General features: G+C 39.7%; 1 protein-coding gene across 6 annotated transcripts in view; it reads left to right on the top strand.

The window, feature by feature from the left end:
• The window catches only part of KLHDC10 (kelch domain containing 10), a 57,307-nt gene extending 37,702 nt beyond the window's left edge, over positions 1-19,605 (top strand). For all 6 annotated transcript variants that reach the window (XM_081243787.1, XM_081243788.1, XM_081243789.1 and 3 more), the window contains 8 exons: positions 4,124-4,345; positions 5,719-5,873; positions 7,038-7,186; positions 8,764-8,848; positions 9,708-9,774; positions 10,824-10,871; positions 12,682-12,821; positions 13,455-19,605. In XM_081243787.1, coding sequence (XP_081099913.1) covers positions 4,124-4,345; positions 5,719-5,873; positions 7,038-7,186; positions 8,764-8,848; positions 9,708-9,774; positions 10,824-10,871; positions 12,682-12,821; positions 13,455-13,664 — 1,076 coding nt within the window. In that variant the 3' untranslated portion in view covers positions 13,665-19,605. The remainder of the gene's footprint in view (positions 1-4,123; positions 4,346-5,718; positions 5,874-7,037; positions 7,187-8,763; positions 8,849-9,707; positions 9,775-10,823; positions 10,872-12,681; positions 12,822-13,454) is intronic.
• The last annotated feature ends 3,697 nt before the right edge of the window (positions 19,606-23,302 follow it).

Below are 23,302 nucleotides of genomic sequence, written 5' to 3' on the forward strand. Positions count from 1 at the left end.
TGTAACGGTAATAATACTGGCGCAACCTCATCATTGCCTTATCTCTGACAGCGTCTTTCTTCCTTTGGGCTGCAAACTAAAGCCCATGTCCCTGGTTACAGTAAGCTCTGGCTTACTCCCTGGGGTAAAGAGCAAGTGTGCTCATCATTGTGACATGATGAGTACACTGAAGCAAAAAGATGGCTTAGTTACCACAGGTACATACTCCCTCAGCTGCATGTTCCCGTCTGGGTATTGAGTTCACCTCTGCATACAGGTTCAGTTTTTTTGTGTTTTGGGTTTTTTTTTTTTTTTTTTGCCGTACGCGGGCCTCTCACTGTTGTGGCCTCTCCCGTTGCGGAGCACAGGCTCCAGACGCGCAGGCTCAGCGACCATGGCTCATAGGACCAGCTGCTCCGCGGCATGTGGGATCCTCCCGGACCGGTGCACGAAGCCGTGTCCCCTGCATCGGCAGGCGGCCTCTCAACCACTGCGCCACCAGGGAAGCCCACAGGTTCAGTTTTAATTTTTGACTTATGCATTTTCTAATTGGAGTTCCTCAATCAGGTAACCTAATTCTGTGGCTGATTTTATTAGTAGCAAGTACTTTTTAGGAGAGTGGGGTTTGCACATGGAGAATTTGGGACAAGATTCAGAGAACTACTTTTAAGAATCTAAAACCCAGTTAAGTCTTGGTCTAGGTTGAGGAGCCTATGCTATATTCTTCATAATGAAAATTAATGTGTAGTCTCCATGACATTAACCCTGATAAATCCCCATGATTTATTCAAAATAAAATATGGCTTTCTAACATGTTAGTCACTCTTGGGCTATAAATATGTACAAAGAAATCTTTAGTTACTGACTAAAGAGAAAGAATAGTTACCTCTTTACTCCTAGCTATAAGACTTCTTGACAGGATGTTTAATATTTATCATACGTTGATCAAATGCTCTTTACCCAGCAGTTTAATTTGCATAGATAATGGCATTATTTACAGAAGCCAGCAATTGAGCTAGACAAGCGCTTTTGATAGACATGTTACGTGAGCCACAAAACTTTAAATTTTCTAGTAGCCACATGAAAAAAGTAAAAAATAGGTGACATTAATCTTAATTTTTATTTGACTCAAGAGATCAAAAATGTCATTTCAACCTATATTCAGATATAAAAATTAGTAACTTTACGTTTATTTTTGGATACTAAGTGTTTGAAATCCAGGGGGTATTTTACATTTAAAGCATAGCTCAGTTTGAACCAGCCTTATTTCAGATGCTCAGGAGTCATATGTGGCTAGTGGCCACTGTGTTGGACAGCACAGGACTAGACTGTAAGCTCCAGAGGACAGAAAGAGTAATGGTCTTACCATTGTATCCTCAGCAGCTAGTACAGTACCTGGTATGTAGCAGGCGTCCAGTAGTATTTTTGGCTTAATGAATGAATGAATGAGTAGGTAAATATAAAATCATCTTTCATTGACTCCTCAACCTTTAATCCGTGTGAGTTACATTTGTCTCAAAAATAGTTGGCAGTAAACTTAGAATGGAATGTCTTCTCCATTGTACAGTCGTTTAGAGAAAATCCTGGAATATACTGTATGTCTTTTCATATTTGCCCAAAAGCAGTTTCAAAAAGTATCTTATGGCTCCAGGTAATAAGGCAAATGACATTATAGAGATTCTTAGAGTTCCTGTCTGTTGACCATAGCAACTCTGTTAAGTTTTTTTCTTAAAATTTGTCTTGCTAATTCTTAGAAACATTTGTGTTTTGAGAAGACCGTTGCATAATCCAACCCCTGTCCCCAAAATTGTATCTCTCTTAAGCACAATATCAAAGTCCACTGAGAGCTCTACACTGTTTTGATCATCCCTGTTACTGTTAACTTTGCCCTGAAGTTAGTATCAGTGAAACTTCTAGTGTCTGTTTTATATCTCTAACTGTTTTAGGTGTTGTGGGTGATACAGGCTAATTGCTATACATGATTTTTGCCCTTTAGAAACTTATAATTATTTGGAGAATAAAAATAAATATTAACGAAATGAGTAGAGAAAAATTAAATTTGTAAATTTGTTCAGTGTTTTCTGTGTGCCTTAGGTTTGGTAATAGAAAGGTGAATGCAAATAATTCCTCTTCCCTCAAATAGCTTATAGCCTCCTGGGAAGATACATATATTATTAACCAATAAACATTTTAAGATAATAGCAAGTATAATAACTCTGTAAAGTACAGGAATAATAATCCACTCATACAAATGAAGAAGCTGAGACTCAGTGAGGGTCAGCAACTTGCCCAAGGAAGCAGTTAGAAAGAACCTGGATTCAAATCTAGATATTTGTAGAAGTTATTGCTCTTTCTTCCACACCGCATTTTCTGTGTTTCAAGATTTTTAGAAAGAGAAATTGAGTTCACTTGAGGTAAATCACAGCTTGTGAGTAAATTTCCTAAGTGATTATAGTTTGCCTAAAATCATATTTATTATGTATTTACATAGTTATGGTGTAATCATCTTATTAATTGTCCATGTCTGTCCTATTATTTGAGTGGTATGGTACTGAATTGTAAGGGCTGTAGGTTTTTTTCTTTTCTTGGCCGCACTGCGCAGCTTGCAGGATCTCAGTTTCCCGACCAGGGATTGAACCCAGGCCACAGCAGTTAAAGCCCAGAATCCTAACCACTGGGCCACCAGGGAACTTCCAGGCATCGAAGGCTAGGTAGACCAGGCCAAGAGCTAAGGGAAGGACTCGGCTTTCTAAGCAGAGAGACAGACTTAAACAGGCAGGAGTGTGAGGGATCAGGAAAGGCTCTGAATTGCTGTTTGAGGGCTTCAAGCTTGAGCAGAAAGGAGCCATCAAAGATTCTCAGGACCAACAGGTTGGACTTGAGTGATTGGGTGATTCGTGGTTTGTTCGTTTGGTTTTTAGTTTTTCTAGCTCTGTGCAATTTCTTTTCAGTTCTTGTTTAAAAGCATACTGTAGGAAGTGGGATTTTGATTTAAAAACATAAATATGAGGCCTATATTAGGCTGGTAATAAATGTTTATATAACAAATGTTTATTAGGTGTCCAGCATTGTCATAAATATTAATATTATACTAGTATCTATTCCTAATATATGAAAGTAGATAAATCTGTAGGATAACAGACGACCATAGTAGCTTATTCCATCCAGTGTGTATTTAAGCATCTTTGGTTCTGTAGCTATATAAGGGTTTGTGTAGACCGGTGTAAAAATTGTAAGGATAATAGAAGTAATATAAATTTCGGGGTTTTTTACTCTAAAATAGTCTTGAAGTAACTTTTAGTAAACTAGTTGACATAATTTAAAATTCAGAAAACTTACAAATTGTAGAAATAGCTTTTTTTTTCCTTTTCTTTTGGCTGTGCAGCTTGTGGGATCTTTAGTTCCCCGACCAGGGATTAAACCCGGGGCCCCAGCATTGGAAGCACCGAGTCCTAACCACTGGACCACCAGGAAATTCCCTGAAATAGCTTTTCTCAGTAAAGCTCTTAATAGGATGAAAGATGCTCTTTGAGATAAATACAGGGATATTCTTTGTTAACTACCATAATGTCTGGAGTGGTATTTAAATTCCAGACTTTGCTATAACTCTTTGAAAGCCAGTTTTCTTTTTAAGTGTATAATTATATATTGTGGAAAAATCACAGGTTTTATGTATGTGTATTTTTATTTATACATGACTCATTCACATTTGTGATTATATTTATGTAGTTCTCTAATATTTTCAGTTTAATTTCGTTGGCCTGTGTTTTTTTCTCCTCTAAGAAAATAGAAAATCTGTCCTTTTAGCTTCTGGATTATTAAACCCCTCCTCCTTCTTTTCTTGAAAACTCCAAGTTACCAGCCATTTTCTCAAGTTTATGATGCTATTTTGCCTCCCTTGGGAAAAATCTTTTTACAGTTATCAAAATCTGAAAATAGTCCTATGAAATAGAAATGGAGACTAGCTCCTTAAAATCCTAAGTAGTATGTGTGAATGTGTAAAATAACCTAAGTAAATAATAAGTACATCCACATTATAAATTTTCCCTGATTTACTTTTAAAGATAAAATGTTTGTTGCCAAATTTTGTTTGTGCTTTTAATCTGCTGGGTCATCTGTGGAAAACTGTCCTCTTCTCTCCTAGGCCACAGACCTCCACCAGCACGAAGCGGACATCGTTGTGTGGCAGATAATACCAATCTGTATGTGTTTGGCGGTTATAACCCAGATTATGATGAATCAGGAGGGCCAGATAATGAAGACTATCCTCTCTTCAGGGAGCTTTGGAGGTATCATTTTGCTACAGGAGTATGGCACCAGATGGGCACAGATGGCTACATGCCCCGAGAATTGGCATCTATGTCACGTGAGTGCCAGCAGTTCTGAACTTTTGACTTTATGAAATGTCTGAGAGGTCTGGCTCAGTGTCACATGTTTTCCTTGTTAATAATGTTTAATAATACTAAATCATAATAGTAATATTATTAAACCCTGTTAATGGATAGACTCTTACTGTGATAATACTGTTATCAATACTATAGCATGGTGATTCAGAATCCATTGTGAGCTGGATAGTCCTGAGTTTGAACTTAGCTGTATGTCATTTACTTGACAGATGATTTTTAGCTTCTAGTTCCTTACCTATAAAATGGAATTAATAATATATTTCAGAGGGTTCAACATAAAGTATCATATATATGCTAGGCAAAATGTAGTAGAAGATCAACAAATGGGGTTTACAGCTCTTGGACAAAGTACTTCACACGTGGTATCTGTTTAATCCTCACAACATCTCTATGATGCCAACACTGGAATTATCGCCATTGTACAGATGAGGAAACTGAGGCTTTAGAGAGGCCCGAAGGGCAGTGGCTGTGAGTGCAGGCTCTGGAGCCAGACTGCCTGGGATTGAACCCTAGCTTGGCAAAGTTCTTTTTAGGAAACCTTCAACAAATTATTTAAACCTCTCACCACTTCTATTTTATCATCTATAAAAATGGAAAAGATAATAATAGTTCCTACCTCATAGGGTTGTTGGGAAGATTAATTTAGAGAGATTAAATAACTTTCCTGAGGTCACACGCGACTTTAAACCCAGCTCTCACGGGCACCAGAGCTCATGCTGTTGACTCTTACACTACATCAATTGAATAATTGGTTAAAAAAAAAAAAGTCATTGAAATAATACAGTAGCAGTATTTTCAGAATATTTGCCATCAGAGAGAGAAAAAGTATATACAAGTGTGTGTGATGACAGGAACAGAAAGTTACCAGCAGGATATTCGTGTTCTTTTTATCTGGTGGAGGATTAAGATGACAGAAACTATAATTTAAAATGTAGAGATCATTCCCCTGGCAAAAAACGAATGATCCTTTTATCCCTTCATCCTGAGTCCCACTGGGTCTTTGCTAAGGCAGTGATGATCCTTCATTTTCTTTTGCTTTACTGTGTACTTGAACTATGTTAAGCAGCAGTGGTGGATTGTAGTTCATATCATTCAGTATTGTTATATACAGTGTTTCATGAATTTCACAATACGTGTCACACATCAAACAGTGAGCTATGTGAAATAGATCTTTTTCTGTAAAACTTTGTAGTAGTTGTATGTCAGTGGTTTGAGCTATCTTCTGAAAGTATTAAAGCGGACATTTTTGAGTTTCTCAGATTTTCTGGGTTAATGTGGGAACACATTGCAGGTAGCCAGTACAAAAATGAAATTTGTGCCTCTCCTTTCCCAGTTGTGCTGCATGGAAACAACCTGTTGGTGTTTGGAGGAACAGGCATCCCATTTGGTGAGAGCAACGGCAATGACGTCCATGTCTGTAACGTGAAGTATAAGAGATGGGCTTTACTCAGCTGTCGGGGGAAGAAACCCAGTCGTATATATGGACAGGTACCAATCTATGGCCAGTCATTGTGGATGTATTTGTTCAGATTTTCTAGTTCCAGGAACAATGTCAGAATATTTATATTGCCACCAATTTTTTTTTAATGGAGAATAAATTCATTGTGGTTACTATTTGATATTTCAGTTCTGATGTGAAATTGTAGTTTGTAAATCTGGTTGCTTGCCTTCTTCTTTCCTATTTTTCCCCTTACTCTTTGTTTCTGATTAAGATCAATGATCTAGACCTGTATGGAGGTTTCTATAAATGTCAGGACCTCACCCACCCCCAATGAGAGATTTGGCTATTTATGGCCCAGGTCCTATCGTCTTTAGAGTGTTATGATGCTTTGAAGAGCTTTCTAACCTAAGTAATAGAGTAGATGATCCCTGTACTTGGTTAAGAGACTTTTATACAGATCTGAGCTAAAACACAGATTATATAGAAATTAGTTTCCAGTTAGGTTCTAGTGCTTCAAACCTTAGGTTTGAAAAGTTATATCTAAAAAGGTAGGAAAACAACTCACCATACTTCAGGGACCCTTTGAGAGTAATGGGCTAAGCTTAAAAAAACCAAAGCTGTGGCTTCTTTCTCAACTAGCACTGGCTGGCACTGGTACTGATACATAGCTTCTGAACTATGTGTGAGGCACATACTGGATGACGTATCCCACCACAGGAGGCATTTAAACTCTAAGAAATTACCATAACAATAGCAAAACTTACATTGAGAAGAGTCTGGTGGAAAATGTCAAGTTTAGGGGACTGTCACCTCTAGACTTCTTACTTAAGGGATTCTGGTGCCTTATTTTCATATTTGCTCCTTCTCCTTAAGGGCATTTTTCTTCAGACTGCTTAGAAAGTGAAGCAGCTTTCAGTGGAAATGCTCATGTCCATGATCTATAAATTCTTTGGTTGGCTAGGACCCCTAAGGATCATCTGACACCCTTTGCCTCTCTAGATAGAACTTTCTTTCCAGTTGAGCAAAGTTAACTTTTCTAAAAATAGTCTCTGTTTCTCTAACATCTTTAGTCCTTTTTAAGGGTCTGATTTTTAGAAAGTTAAAAAATACAAGAAAATTTCATAAAACCTGATTTGGGGATATCTAGTAAGGTTACATTCTTCAATCAAGTGTTAACGAGGAAGTCTCGTTCACCTTTCCTCATTATCCAGGCCATGGCTATCATCAATGGCTCCCTTTATGTCTTTGGAGGGACAACTGGCTATATTTACAGCACAGACCTGCACAAATTAGATCTCAATACCAGAGAGTGGACACAACTGAAACCAAACAACCTATCCTGTGATCTACCAGAAGAGAGGTGAGATTCTAGGATTAAAGCATATTTATTCTTTCTTGCTAAGATTTTACTTTTTTTCAGAATATTGGCAGTATGGTTTGAAGAAGACCCTTTGGCCTGGTTAAAATAGCTAACTGGCTGTTAGATCCCAGTTCAGCATTAAAGAAGGGTCTTCTGGTGAGGGAATGATATCTCCCTCTGAATTAAAGAAATTTTTTCCTGTTATTTCCTCTTGTACTTCAGTTTTCCTGCATTAGGAAAATAGTGAAACCAATGGTAACAGTTGTAACTAAATTTCATATTACAGGCAAAATAATTACATTCTAGTTACTTTTTGATTTCCCTTCTTAACTTGCATATTAGGATTCTTTGGCTCATTTGCTTACAACTGTATCCCCAGTAAGAACACAGTGCCTTGCCCATAGTGGTACTCAGTGAGTGTGGTTGGATGGATGGAAGAAAGGAAGGGAAGGTCATTTATTTTAAGTGCTCTGTTAAACACTCAAACATCGCATGATTCTCTTTAGTTGCCTTCTAGTAGCAGTCGTAGATCTTTCACTTTTTTTTTTTTTCCTAATAGCAGTTGCCTCTTCTTAGAATTAAACTCACTGGAAAACTCAAAGAGGTTTTTTTGCCCTCTAAGTTTAAAAGCAAAGACAGTAAATAATTTTTTATTCACTGTTTAGACTATTATGTCTTTGTTGCCTTTAAAAAAATGACATATGGGTGCCAAGGAAGACTTATTTCTATTGTACTATCTTAGTGGGCTGATTATTGCAGAACTACCATGAGAGGACTTGGGAGATGGCTTGGTATGGGGAGCAATTTTGATGTAATTTATTTTATCAGCACCAGGGCCTCCAGGGAAAGGAGGAAATAGATTGTTTTCAAAGCATTTTCACATGGTTGCCTTCTTTGAATCATTTTATGGACATATTATAACTTGTTTCAGCTTTTAGCTAGACTGCTTGGATAAAAGTTCTGGTAGGTGTTTCACATTATATTCACAGTTTTATGTAGCATAATTTTTCTGATATTTTTGTATCTGTTAAATAAGTATCTTAATTTGAAAGCCCATAGTCTAAGCTTTCTAATTAAATGTAGGCAGATCACTTTTTAAAACTGTAATAATTTCCCCCCTTGTACAAAGTTATCACAAAAATATTATAGAAAATCTAGAAAATACCAATAAGCAAAATGAAGAAAATAAAAAGCAAAATCTAAACTCAGGGATAACCAGGATTAACATTTTGCATGTATCCTTATAGTCATTTTCTGTGCATATTTGTATATCTATAAATTCTTAGTAGGATTATAGCCTATCTGCTCTTATATAACTGATTTTTTTTTCAGTTAATGACATGAAAAGAAGTTATCAGTATATTAACCATCCTCTCTTCCTACATTCTTATTGTTTGCATGCTAATCCATTTTTATATATTGTATAATTTATTTAACCAATTCACTATTATTAAACATTTGGGTTATTTCCAATAATTTATTATTATAAATAATGATGCAATAAAAAATCTTGTAGCCAAATCTTAGGTAGATCATTTTTCCCATAATTATAAATGTATTTTATTGTATATTTTCAGATACAGACATGAAATTGCACACGATGGGCAGAGGATTTACATCTTGGGAGGTGGTACTTCTTGGACAGCTTATTCCTTAAACAAGGTATATTAAAAAAGAGAGAGGAAGAAGGCTAGAGAGAGGCATGTGTTATACTAAGCATAATAAGTAAGAATTCTGTTACTGTAGATGTTGTAATTTTCAAGCAGTTTCTTCATCAACACCTATTTTGTGTTAGATGCTCTTTATAATATAAGGTTGAACTCTGCCAACTGGATATGCTTTCCAGTTGACAGTTGCATAATCACACACTGAAAATACTTTATTAGAACTATCCCTTTATGCTAGATGAGAAAAGGCATTAAAAGAAAGATATAGTAGCTTAAATGGAGCAACTAATTAGATTTGGAACCAGGATTCTCAGAATGTCACATCCCTCTCATTGTCAGTGCTGTGTATCTAAAAAGAACAGGCATGTTTAGGACTGCACATCACTAACTTTAGAAAGCTGAGTTCTGAAGGGCTTTTATTCATCCGTCTCTGTGGCATTTCTAAATCCATATGTCCCAGGGGAAATCTGTAGGCCTCAGTGCTCCTGATTTGGAACCTTAATGGTCTTTTTCCAGTTTTGTCAAAACTGCAGTTCCGTGTTTTCTTACCAACACTTGCTTTTTTCTGTTATAAAAATGATACATGTTCATTGTAGAAAATGTGCAAGTTGCAGAATTCCAACTTTTTTCTTCATTCTTTTCTATGATTTAAAAATAATAAAATTATGTATGTGCTGAATTTTCAATTGCTTCATTTAATGTTTTGCCTTATATTAGAATTAGGAAAGATCAGAGAATAGCAAAGGAAAAGAAGGCTTTTCAACCAAGAATATGTTTGTACAGGCTGTTGCGAAAAATCCAGTTTTCAGGCTAGCTAAAATTTTTTGTGTATCTTTTTTTTTTTTCTCTCCAAGATTCATGCGTATAACCTTGAAACGAATGCATGGGAGGAAATTGCAACAAAACCCCATGAAAAAATAGGTAAATTTAAAATATTGATTCATTTATCTTTAATAAATCTATTTTATAGTTTTACTTGTTCTGAAAGAGAAAAAGTAATTTTATTGCATTATATGAGAAGAAAAATATCTGTTGAATTGGTATTAGAAATTACTTGTGGGACTTCCCTGGCGATGCAGTGGTTAAGACTCCAAGCTTCTACTGCAGGGGACACAGGTTCGATCCCTGATCTGGGAACTAGGATCCCGCATGCCGTGCGGTGTGGCCAAAAAAAAAAAAGAAAAGAAATTACTTGTATTCCTTAGCCCAATTATTATTCTTCCTCAGCAACTGAGCAGAGACTTTTATTTTTTTTATTTAATTTTTTTTAATTTTATTTATTTATTTTTGGCTGCATTGGGTCTTCGTTGCTGGGCGCAGGCTTTCTCTAGTTGCAGCGAGCGGGGGCTACTCTTCGTTGCGGTGTGCGGGCTTCTCATTGCAGTGGTTTCTCTTGTTGCGGAGCACAGGCTCTAGGCACGTGGGCTCAGTAGTTGTGGCTCGTGGGCTCCAGAGCGCGGGCTCAATAGTTGTGGCGCACAGGCTTAGTTGCTCCTCGGCATGTGGGATCTTCCCAGACCAGGGCTTGAACCCGTGTCCCCTGCATTGGCAGGTGGATTCTTAACCACTGCACCGCCAGTGAAGCCCATGAGCTTAGACTTTTAATGGGGATTGGTGAATTCTGTGGAAGAGGGGAAATCTGGGTAGAATAAAAGTAGGCACTTAAATCAAGATCTACCTGTCCCTTTGTGGGTAAAAGGGCTTGGGAAAGCTACTAGTAACCCCTGCCCACTGCCACCTCACTTTGTTTTCCTGACACCTTAACATTATGTCATTATGATGAAACTTATGATGGCTTTATTCTAGTGTGAAATAAGTCAGGATTGGAAGAACTAGTCAATGTTTGCTTTAATGCAACAAAGGGATTGTTTTAAGCAAGTTATTCATAGTATGTCTTTTGCTGTGTCGGATCACCATTATTCCCAGTCTTTCTGTGAATAATGGAATTTCTGTATTTATGTGTTTGGCAGGTTTTCCTGCAGCCCGAAGATGTCACAGTTGTGTTCAGATAAAAAATGGTAAGGATTTCAAATAACAGGCTGGTTCCATTTTTGTAATTGTACATACTGAGATTATTTTATTTCTTAATGATAACTCTTTAAAAGAGGCATGACTTTGGGGAGAGTCTGTTTCTTTTAGTTTATACTTAAAGAGAAATCCATAAAGTTCTGCATCTCTCAGCAATTTTCGTAAAGTAAACTAATGTGTTGTTTGGGTTCCCTCAGTTATCACAGATCTCAAAATAAGTGATAAATAAGCTTTTATTCTACCACCTAATCGTTCAGCACCCCACCTCAACAGATGTCTCTGGTTTTGGTGGGTAACACTAATAATACTGACATACAGTAGAGACCTTGGTAGATATTGTATTAAAATTGTAATAGCTCCTTCAGAGTGTTATTTCATAAAGTTTATTCTCTTCTCTATCTGATGCCAAATAGAACTCTTAGCTCATTCTTTGGCCATATTACAACACAAGCATTGTATGGCTTCAGAAAGCAGCTGCAGCTACTTTATCTTGAGTGTGATAAATGACTCCTCTTTGGATAAACGTCCTGCCTTTTAATTTACAGCTTATTTTATAGTTGGATATACCACCTTAAATTTTTGGAGGGGAGGAAGGTGTGTGTAAATTAGTTTGATAGCCTGTATCCTTTCAGCAGCTTAGTTCAGATTTTACTAGGATTATGCTGCCATCTCTAGTACAGAGGCACTTTTTATTATGCTTCTGCTCTTTGGACAAGATTTATAGATAGTGGCGTTGTTCAGCTTTGCCTCTCTAAGAACGGAGCCATACTTCTTTAAAATCCTAGCCAGAAAAGTTTCCAGTGTATTTTATAGTTTAATTGTATCGAGTTAAACTTGATCTAGATCTGAGTTAAGACATGTATTCATTTGGTTCTTTGAGTCCAGGCACCATACAAATGGAATTCAGCTATAGTTGTGGGCATTTAGCTTGAAGGTTCACATAGCCTTTGTTACATGTTGTCTACTTAGTTATAACTAACTGATTTTATAAAAACAAAAAGAACAACAAGAACAATAATTAAAAAAAACTTTAATTTTCGGAAGGTTTTGTTCTTGACATAAATAACTGGTACAGATCAAATGGGACTTCAAACTGTCCTCTTTGGGCTGAAGAAAGCTTGGAAAAACCTCTTTTGTGCCCCCAAACTGAACATTGCAGGTTAATTGTCTAAGTAGAGAATGTTTGTCTCTATGGGCAGAAAAATGTCTATCCTTTTCAGGATGTTATTTAAAAGAAGAGTTTGCAACCTGGTGGCCTGCAGATGTGTTCTGTTTGGCTCATGTGTGTATTACAGTTTTTGAATTAGTGGCCAATACTTAAAAATCAAAATGTTTCACTTTTCAAAAAATCTGGATTTCCAGTGTCTTTTAAAAAATTGGAAGATCTGGCAATTGCTGACCCTAAGTCCTACATGGCATCGATGAGCTGGAGCTGCATTGCCATCTTCCTCATTAGAGCAAGTGCACTCCTATTTGTTCCCTGGACCTATTTGTTTATTTTTCCTGAACCTTCTTGCTCATTCACTTCCTATGCCTGGCACCTGTAGGTATTTGAATTTGAGAACCTAGGCATGAAGCTTCCTCAGAGGCTTGCATCCTTAGCCCTAGCAAAGATCCCAACATAGTGTCCGAACTCTAGTGAGGGGCAGGACAGCAGCATGAGCGGCCCGCCAGCTGGAGTCATGTATGGTATGGGGACTGAACTGGTCCCGTGTCATCTAGCCGTGAGAGCTACTACAGGACATGCTGTCACTGTGGCCCTTTTCCTTTGTGTGATTTTGCTTTCTCTTTTCCTGATAGATGTGTTTATTTGCGGGGGCTATAATGGAGAAGTGATCCTGGGAGATATCTGGAAGCTGAATCTGCAGACTTTTCAATGGGTAAAGCTCCCAGCTACCATGCCAGAGCCAGTTTATTTTCACTGTGCAGCTGTTACACCAGTAAGCTTTCATTTTCATATCTTTTTTATGTAGTTGCAGATGATAAGGAGATATTTTTAGATATATAGCAAGAAAAAAAGATTCTGATATTAGCAAAGCTTGGATTAAGAATGTGTTTTTAAAACCTTTCTTCCAAAGCTAGCTCTTCCTCTGAGAAAAGGGGAGAAAAAAACCATCATATACAAGCTTAAAAAGAGCAACATAAATGTAAAAGAAATGCTACATGTGGCATTCAGGCCCTGACAGTGATATCAAAGGTGTTTCCTGGGAGGGCAGAATAGTTTTACCCCCAAGATGCCATGTTATTGAAGATTCTACTAGTTTCTTGAATGCAAAGACTTTTATTTTCACCTTGTACCCTAGTACTGGGCACAGTGGATACCTAATATCGTCTTAGTTTACCGTTGTTGGAGTTGTTGTTGAAGTAAAACCAGCCTCTTGCTTTTCCCTTAGTAACTCGTTCAGTGTCTAAGCCTTTCTTGATCTCTGCACTGTGTTGGGATCAGTGAGAAACTTTTCTGTTTCCTGTCGTCTAATTCAGCCTACTATGAACTTTTTGGCTGAACATTCAGCGTAAGTACCTGTTTCTCTCCCATGTGAATTTATCCTCTTTTGACTGCCATTTGTTCATAGGCTGGTTGCATGTACATTCATGGAGGAGTGGTGAACATCCACGAAAATAAACGGACTGGGTCGTTGTTTAAGATCTGGCTGGTGGTTCCTAGCCTGCTGGAACTGGCGTGGGAGAAGCTGCTTGCGGCCTTCCCCAACCTAGCAAACCTCTCCCGGACACAGCTTCTGCACCTTGGACTCACACAGGGACTCATCGAGCGCTTGAAATGAGGATTTCTGGACTGTTCATTGATACTGGAAATGTTAATTTAAAGAGACTCCTTTATTTATGGGCAGTGTAGAATGTGCTACAGAGAGGATTGGTTACCCTGATCAAGGCCTTATTCAGAAAATACATCAGATGCCTTTCTGTAAATTGTTTTAAGTTTATGGAATCTCACTTTCCCTCGTGCTTTTTTCTTTGCTTCTCTCCCTTCTGCCCCAATACACACACACATACTCACATACTCCCTCTTCCTTGATGGAGTTGAGGGAGAGTCTGAAAGTACCTTAATAATGTTATGAATCAAGATAAGATAAAGAAAATTTTAAAGGAACTCTAAACATATGACCCTGTCAGGCAGTGCTCTATAGATTAAAGCAACATCATCAATAAAAACAAAAATAAAATTAAAAAAATTAAATCCAGCAACAGCAACAAGAAGTTTTGGGGATAGATCAAGAAGGCTAACCTTGAGACTCTTGCAGATTATAGGGAAAGCTAGATGTTTAACTTCCTGTTTTCAAAGGTACATCTAATTGAGTAGCTGGATCTAATGGCAGCGGTGGTTGATGTCTTGCTGCCTAGGTACCTAAACCGATCCTTTGACTTTGGAGAAAAGTTAAGCAGCTCAGCAGCTCTTGATTAGTGATTTCTTTTCTCATCCTTATGGTGCCAGCAGTGGTTAGAGTTGACTTGTCTGAAGACTTTATTGTGTGTTGTAGTTGTGCTGTTTGTTGTTGCTCTTAGAAATTATGGCACCAGGAACATTTCAAATCAAGAAATTTATGGTGGTCAAAGTTCTTCGTTCTGGGCAGTTTTGAAATTCTCCTATGCTTATTAATGGTTTCAAGTATCTTTTTGACTTCATTGTGGGGAATTGCAGACCCTAAGTGTGTGGCATAAATGCTGTGGGACATAAATGTAAGCTCGTGGGAGGCCAGAGTAGAGCAGGGCAGGGAGGGCTTCTGCTCTGGGCTGTGAGCTTTGACTGTCATATTGGCCATTTCCTTTCAGCACTGTTTCTTTCTTTCTTTTTTTTTTTTTCTTTATTGGAGTATAATTTCTTTACAATGGTGTGTTAGTTTCTGTTTTATAACAAAGTGAATCAGTTATACATATACATATGTTCCCATATCTCTTCCAGAGCTGTTTCTTTTCTCACTCTGGGCCATGCACCTGCCGTATTCTCAGGCAATGGGTTTTTATCTCTAGAAAGCCAGTTGGCCCTTGATTTTTCTCTTAGATTTTTGCCTCGTTTTCTGTCTGCTTTAATGTGCATGGTGCTGTGAGTAATTGCCTAGTAACTGGATAAAAGGTCTTGGGGAAAAGCCACAGGTCATTCTTCCTGAAGAACTAAGTATCATTTTTAAAACTAGCATGAGGGGGGCTTCCCTGGTGGCGCAGTGGTTGAGAGTCTGCCTGCCGATGCAGGGGACATGGGTTCGTGCCCCGGTCTGGGAAGATCCCACATGCCGCGGAGCGGCTAGGCCCGTGAGCCATGGCCGCTGAGCCTGCGCGTCCGGAGCCTGTGCTCCACAAGGGGAGAGGCCACAACAGTGAGAGGCCCGCCTACCGCAAAAAAAAAAAAAAAAAAAAAAAAAAAAAAAAAACTAGCATGAGGAAGGAATGAAACTGAGGATCATTCACTTTTTGGTGTGAAATTTTAGTTCTGGTTTGTTTTGTGTTGTATTTTAATTCTAAAAAAGAGATGACCTAAATTTTTACTTGCTTTGCCATCAGGCTGCTAGAGTGGTCACTGAGACATGAGCAGTTGGAAGTCCTTCGGTGTATGAGGTGCTAAAGGTGTGCAAGAGGGCACAGTGCTGATCATTCCGTTGGTTACATCATAACAGGAGACTCAGATGGGAGACTAGGGACATGTTTTTGCTTTAAGTGCCTCTTTTTCGCTTAGCTTTTAAAATTCTTCTTCTTCTTCCTTTGTCCCAGAAGGGAGTCTCTTAGGCTCATGTGTGGATTTAAAATCACCTTTGAGTTATGGCTAAAAAGTTACCATCTAGTGTTCAGTTCTGGGGAAGAGAAAAATGTGGCCTCTAGACTTGGACTCCTAACCTCCAGGCCTTATTATAACCTCCCATCCATGTGGGGTTGAGTTCATAGAGCCTGTGTTCTGCAAGGTCTTGTAACAACCTTTCATCTGTGAGCTTGGGTCCTTTTAGGGGAGTGAGGGGGTAGGGGGGAGGCAGGGAAAGGAGCAACTCCTCCAGAGGCCCCATCCCCCTCTTGCCATGACCAGTCTGGCCTTTAACTTCTTACCACCCACTGCTAGGCTTGTTCCAATGAGGAGCACTCTCCAGAGCAGGTCAGTCTGAGCAGCTCCATTAGTTCAAAACAAAGCTTTGCTGCATGACTCCAATCTAGTCTCTGGATGTTTGGGCAGAAACTATCCATAATTAAACAAGTCACACTACCCAGGGTGGCAAAAGGATCTTTGTCTTAGATTTTTTTCTTAACATCTTTATTGGAGTATAATTGCTTTACAATGGTGTGTTAGTTTCTGCTTTATAACAAAGTGAATCAGTTATACATATACGTATGTTCCCATATCTCTTCCCTCTTTCATCTCCCTCCCTCCCACCCTCCCTATCCCACCCCTCTAGGTGGTCACAAAGCACCGAGCTGATCTCCCTGTGCTATGCAGCTGCTTCCCACTAGCTATCTATTTTACATTTGGTAGTGTATATATGTCCATGCCACTCTCTCACTTTGTCACAGCTTACCCTTCCCCCTCCCCGTGTCCTCAAGTCCATTCTCTAGTAGGTCTGTGTCTTTATTCCCATCTTACCCCTAGGTTCTTCATGACCTTTTTTTTTTTTTCTTAGATTCTATTTATGTGTGTTAGCATACGGTATTTGTTTTTCTGTTTCTGACTTACTTCACTCTGTGTGACAGACTCTAGGTCCATCCACCTCACTACAAATAACTCAGTTTCGTTTCTTTTTATGGCTGAGTAATATTCCATTGTATATATGTGCCACATCTTCTTTATCCATTAATATGTTGATGGACACTTAGGTTGCTTCTGTGTCCCAGCAATCCCACTACTGGGCATGTACCCTGAGAAACCATAATTCAAAAAGAGTCATGTACCAAAATGTTCATTGCAGCTCTATTTACAATGTCTTGGATCTATAGGGACCAAAGACTGAATGCTCAGCCTCTGTGCTTATCCTTCCATAGTCCTTGGGATATAAGCAGGTCTCTAGTTCTGTGACACCAGAGAGCTGAAAGAGAGACTGGTTCAATCCACACTTGCTAGCATCCTTTTTAAAACGTTCTGAAGGCAGTCTTCTTTGAGGTAGACTTTGGAGGCCTGACATCCAAGACCTTGAGTGTGACGTTTTCATAAAAGTACATATCTTTGGTCTAAAGTGTCTTCTTTTAATATAACACTAGTGAAAATGATGTAGTATGATCAGCTCTGAGTGCTATAGAACCACACATGTGCATGTGTTCTGAATGCCAAATGAGACTGTGTGTATGATGACTTAAATGTAGATGACTAGAATTTTATATAGGGAGTCACCAGACATTTTAGTATATCCAAAACCAGCACTCTGAATTCCTGACACTGTTACTTGATTTAGGAAAGTTTATGCCTGCTGCTTCTCTGCCTCTTTGAGGTACTCCCAGCTATCTTACTGCAGTCCTGTAAGTTTAAGTGCAATATATAGAAACACATATGGATATATACAGATTATATATAAGGTGTGACTATAAAGCAGGTAGACTACTATTTTGTATCTGTCTTGGGGAAGCCAGCTCATTACTTTAGAGTCAAATTATACCAAAAACTTGAGATGTGATTGGCTGGCTTAGGCCAACTCTTGGTAAAGCTGGACTTTCAAGTCCAGTGTTTCCTTACTCCAACTCTTAGAGACTTGTTGTTTCTTGGGTTTGTTAGAATTGAGACTTTTCCCCAGTCATCTTTGTACTATATCATGTTTGCATATCTTCCTATATTTCTTTGCCTAGGAACAAGGAAGTCTACCTGTAAGGAGTTTTCTAAATGGAGAATTAAAACCTAATATTTAATACTATGAGTTCTCCCATGTATATACTAATTTATCTGTGAAAGTAATACTTTATTAAATGAAGAAAATGATGCTTTTTTCATTTAATAAGGTATTTTCCATATTCTGGAAAATCTATAAACCAATATAGAATAGATTGAAATTTTAACTGTTCAGGGGCCAAACTGAAACCCTTTCTACTGGCAAATCTTCTTTTTTCAGGGCCCTGGTGACATGATGTAAAAATTTGCTCTAAGCTATTCATGTCCATTACATAGCTAGATTAAAAAATATAATAATAAACATTAACATTTCTAAGCAAAACAGTGACCTTTCATTACCCAGAGTAAAGCACAGATAATTGAAATCCATAGATAATCAGTGTTTCAACTTTTCTATCAAACAATTGATTGATTTATAGTTCTTCCTTCTCCCTACCCTTTCCCACAAGCACCTCCTTTTCAATGAAGTGGGGCTAATGTGTAGTTAGAAATTGAAAAGCAGGAATCACGGAGGGGCTAGAGACCAGCAAACATATAAGCAGCCCAGTTAGCTGTAGGTGGTCAACCTGATGACAGCGGTTAATGGTGAGTTTAGATGTCACTCTTCACTCTTCTGCTTTGGCATAGTCTCCTGCCCTGAGTTCTAGGCTGTCTCTCCTATAACCGCCAAAGAACTCTTAGCACATATTGAAAGAAAAAAGCTGTGTATGATGCAGAGGAAATCCCATCATTTGAATACATTTCTTTGGATCTTTGCAAATACTTGCTTTTCCACTATTCTTGAAGGAGCCTCAACCTTTCCTACAACCCATATAGCTTGGCTTGTAGGAAAGGTTGAATTATCCTCTAAGACTACGTTGGTCTTAATTCTGTAAAACCAGTTTGTTTTTATGTGGTCTTAAAGATGTTTAAAAGGTGGCATAGGTTACTGAATTGTCCACCTGCCAGCACTCTGATATAGCACAAAAAGTCAATTTCCTCATTCTTCATTGTTCTAGCATTGAGCTCCAGGATGGATGACGGTTTATGGTCCTATGATCATAAGCTTCCAAAACTGGTCACCATTTGCTTAAATTGCTTAGGTTCCCCAAATGCCTCGGGGCCCTAGGAGCGTTGGCAGGGCCTGAGGTAGGCTTGGTAGAGTTCTGTAACCTCTGTGTGCATCACCACCAGATCATGCCCAGCAGTGGCGTTTCCCTTCTAAGGTCGTTAGATTTGGTGGAAAGTGACCTCTTCCCTCATCTGGTGTTACAGAAAGAAGTTTTGAGTTGTGCTTCAAAAGTGGTACCATCTTTTTAACATAATTTTCATGTTTTTATCTTTTTTTTTTCCACTTTTTAGAAGTTTTTAAAAGGCCCTGCTTAGTCACTGTACAGGGTGAGTCAGAGGCAGTTTCACCAAGCTGTAGTAATTGCTGTTTTACTAGTTGCACATTTAGAATACAAAGGAGGCATCAGAAATACACTGACTTTCTCTAAAGCCACTTCCTTGTACACAGAGTCTGAGCAGGGACAGCGCCAGGCATCTCCCTGTAAAGGCACCTGCCAATGAGGATTTTTCTGGAAGAACTAGGCAAGAAAGGGAAACCCCCCTCACGTGCAGTCTCTGAGGCGAGCCTGGGCTTGGCTCTTGGCACAGGGTATGCTTAGGCCACACACGATGCTTGCCTTACTTTAAAGCTGTTTGCCACAGTCCTGTTAAGTAGTGTGGAAGTCCTTTTGCAGTCTGGTGTGCATGCCATATGATCAGGACAGCTTTCCCTACCTTACCTGGTTTCCTACAAGCAGGTAGGAAATATAGTGAATTTACCCTAAAATGTCCAATCTGTATTTATGTATCTTGTCAGTGTTTTGCTGTTGGTTTTCTAAAACAATCTGATCAATAAATCTTATCCAGATCTATTTGGTTCAAGGCCACCTTGATTGTCTGACAGTAACTTGTGTATGTGAGCTCACCTCTATGACCCAAGCGTCAGTCCAGCCTACCTCCGCCACTCCCTTCACCACCCCACAGGGTCCAGTTTTCTCTCTGTGTCGTCTGCCTTTCACACCCACCCACTGTGGGTGCCTTCTCTCTGCTCCCCGTCTGGAACTCCTGGACACACGTAATCCACTCAACGCAACACGGCTCCCTCCAGGACATCAGCAAGGGAGTAACTGTGGGGCAAGGCATACTCCCTTTTACTGCCCCCTCCCATATATTCCCCAAACCACCTCCACACAAGTTTATATGGATGTATCAAGACTTCTGAAGGGTTGGAGGAGCTACAGGGAATTCAGAGGAAGAATGTGAACCTTTACATACAGAGTCACGACTATCTGTATGATTCAAGGGAAAAGCCCCAGGAGGATCTGAGCCCTTTGCCAGGGTCCTTTGGGAATGAAACCACAGTTCCTAGTTCTGGAACTGGTCTTCCAGATGCTTCCTTCTCCAAGACCTCTGCTTTGTGTAGCTTCACTTCTAATGAGATCCCCTCTCCCAGTAGTACTTTTCTTCATGTCTCCTAAGTGCGAAGTAGGTGTGGACACTCCCATGTCTGGTCACTTTTAAGGTCTCCCATCCAGAATTGCACGTGCACCTTTTGTTTTCCAGTGTTTCCACTGACAAACTTTAGGATCAAATACTAAATTAGGATGAATAATCTTAGATATTATAAATCCACAGGAGGAAAAGATACAATTTCTACCCCTCAATTAATTCATAAGCCTTCCCAGCCCACCTTACAGTTAACATTTTACGGTTATTATGTAGAGCAATTTTATTTCCTTTGGTTTATTTTTCCTGTCTCTTCTAAAGTATACTCCCCTCAGACCTACCAGCAATAAGAAGTGGACCTTACACCTTTTAAACCAGCCAGAGCTTCGAAATGAATTCATGTTAATATCTGATTTGGTTCTTAGATGAGACCCATCTTAGCTTAGGAGGAGAGTTTTCAGTGGCTTAGTTGGTTTGGGTGGGTTTGTTCTGCCAGTTTCATGCATAAAATTCTAGTTTGTCAAAATGCTATCACTAAACTACTGTTAACTGAATAGTACAACCACATTCTCTTGAGTTACTCTTCTGCAGTAATTGAGGGGAGAAGACATTGATAAAACTATCCAGTTCCCATACTACCTTCAGATGAAAGGCCCAGGTTCCAGACCAGCCCTAGGCTAATTTTCCATGATGATGGAAATGTTCTGTGTTTGCACTGTCCAATGTGTAGTAGCCACTAGCTGCTGGCTCTTGAGCACTTCAAATGTGGTTTTTGTGACTGAGAAACTAAATTTTAAATTTGATTTAGGGCATCCCTGGTGGCACAGTGGTTGAGAATCTGCCTGCCAATGCAGGGGACACAGGTTCGAGCCCTGGTCCGGGAAGATCCCACATGCCGCAGAGCAACTAAGCCTGTGCACCACAACTACTGAGCCTGCACTCTAGAGCCCGTGAGCCACAACTACTGAGCCCACGTGCTGCAACTACTGAAGCCCACGCGCCTAGAGCCTGTGCTCCGCAACAAGAGAAGCCACTGCAATGAGAAGCCCATGCACCGCAACAAAGAGTAGCCCCTGCTCGCCACAACTAGAGAAAGCCCGTGCACAGCAACGAAGACCCAATGCAGCCAAAAATAAAATTAAAAAATCAAAACAAATCTAAAAAAAATTTTTTTTAATTTTTGATTTAAATTTATTTAAATGTCAATAGTCATACGTGGCTAGTGGCTACCTAGACAGTACAGTTCTAGAAAGAGACAGCCTGGAGAGTTGGGAGACCAGGGCTTGGCTCTTGGCTCAGTCCATAATAGTTCTGTATGCAATTTGCTTTCCTCTGGGCCTTGGTTTACTCATCTGTCAAATGAGGAGTTTGGCTAGATAATCTCCAACGTCCCTTTCAGATCTAACATTCTGTGATTATGACCAAAGGCCTGGAGCATAATGGTAAACATCATATGTGAACATCCACACTAGGACTGGACTTGCATTAGCTCTTCACCTTGATCTTTATATTAAAATTGTTGATCCTACTTTGATAGGAGGTCTACTGCAAAAGCCAGGTAGTTCCTTAGTGAGTGACACACTAAAGGGTACCCACTTGCTCATTGCAGGCTCCGAGGAAGAGTGCTGAAAATGGAGTATGGAATAGAACAAGGCCAGCTGCCAGACTCACCTATGACCCACTGGTTTCCAAGCACGAGGCATGCTTGTTAAAAACAGATTCCTGGGCCCAAATCCCAAAGATTCTGTTCTTGTAGGTGAGTTATTTTAACATGCTCCTCAGTTGATTACAATTTAGCTGGTTTACAACATTTGGGAATCCTTGTCCCACGGCTGAGCTGACCGTCTGGTACTGGCTGAGATGACCAGGAGACCTCCCTACCTTACTTATCACTGTCACACTTCATTGCCCAACAGGGAACTAGAGCAAAGGCCAGAATAAGTGCTTCCCAAAACTTGCTCTGTTAGAACTCAGTGTGAAGATGGCAGACTGGCCACCCACATTCCCCTCCTCTCCCCCTTGGAAAACCACTAGTAATAATAGTAAAATGGCCTTCATTTTCTTTTCCCTAAAATGGGGCTAATAACTATAACCTGTCTCTTGACATTATTGTGTGCCTTAAATAAGTAGATACATGTAAAGTGCTCAGAACGATGTTTGGCACATAGTAAGCATTATTAGGTTGCTCTCTGGAGTTGATGGAACAAGAAATAAAGGTGAAGTACTTTTACTTACTAAAATTATAAAAATAACCAGTAAAGAAACTAAATATAAGAGGATGAGGCAGGAGAGATGGAGTGATGGAAGTGAGATAAATCCTCATCTTCCATACCAGGAAGGAAAAGTACAGAATGTCTCAAATAACCAGGAAAGCACATTAATTAGAGATGTAAAGGTATGCAAAGAAAGACAAAAGAGCTAACAGTTGTAAGACAGGTTGGAAGGTAAGAAGAGCTGCAGCAGGGGCTGCTGTTTTTTCAAGTGTGTTCTTGGTTTTTGTTGGTTTTTTTCCTTTTCTCCCCTTTATAAAGCAGAATTTCACAGCTCTTTCAATTTAGTTCTTCTTCAGGATACCGTAAATCTGGGTCCCTTCTGACCAAGTCTGGCTGTAAATGATTGGGTGATTCAAAGGATGGGGAGGTCTTACCCCATTTCACAGATTGCGGAGCCAATACAAGCCAAGTCAGGTGATTTGCCATGAGAGCTAGCCTGACCCGCAAAGCCCAGAAAAGGGGCGCCCTGCCTGCAATTCCGAGAGGTTTTCTGTAATAACTGTCACCCGCTGGGCGGGGCCTGGCTGCAGGCAGCAAGTCGTTACCGAAAAAACCCCTATCGAAGGGCGTCTGGAGAACCACATCCGCCCACCCCAGCCTCCCGGGGGTGGGCCGTTCCGGGCTGTGAAGCCCTGGGCTGGGGCAGGGAGGGCCGTGTTGTCAGGACTTCGGGGTGCGCTGGGGTTACAGCTTCAGGGACGCCGGATCCCCGACGCGCCACCTCCACTTCTGCAGTGAGACCCCCGCCGCCCTGCCGCCCTGGCTTTTGCCCGGTTGGGCCGTGGACACACGGAGGGGGCAGTCAAGAGTCGAGTTTCTCCGTCCGCAGCAAGATTGCCTGATGCTGCAGTCAAGCGTCGCGAAG

Source organism: Mesoplodon bidens (genome assembly GCF_964165515.1).
Source record: "Mesoplodon bidens genome assembly, chromosome: 9".
NCBI classification, from domain to species: domain Eukaryota; kingdom Metazoa; phylum Chordata; class Mammalia; order Artiodactyla; family Ziphiidae; genus Mesoplodon; species Mesoplodon bidens.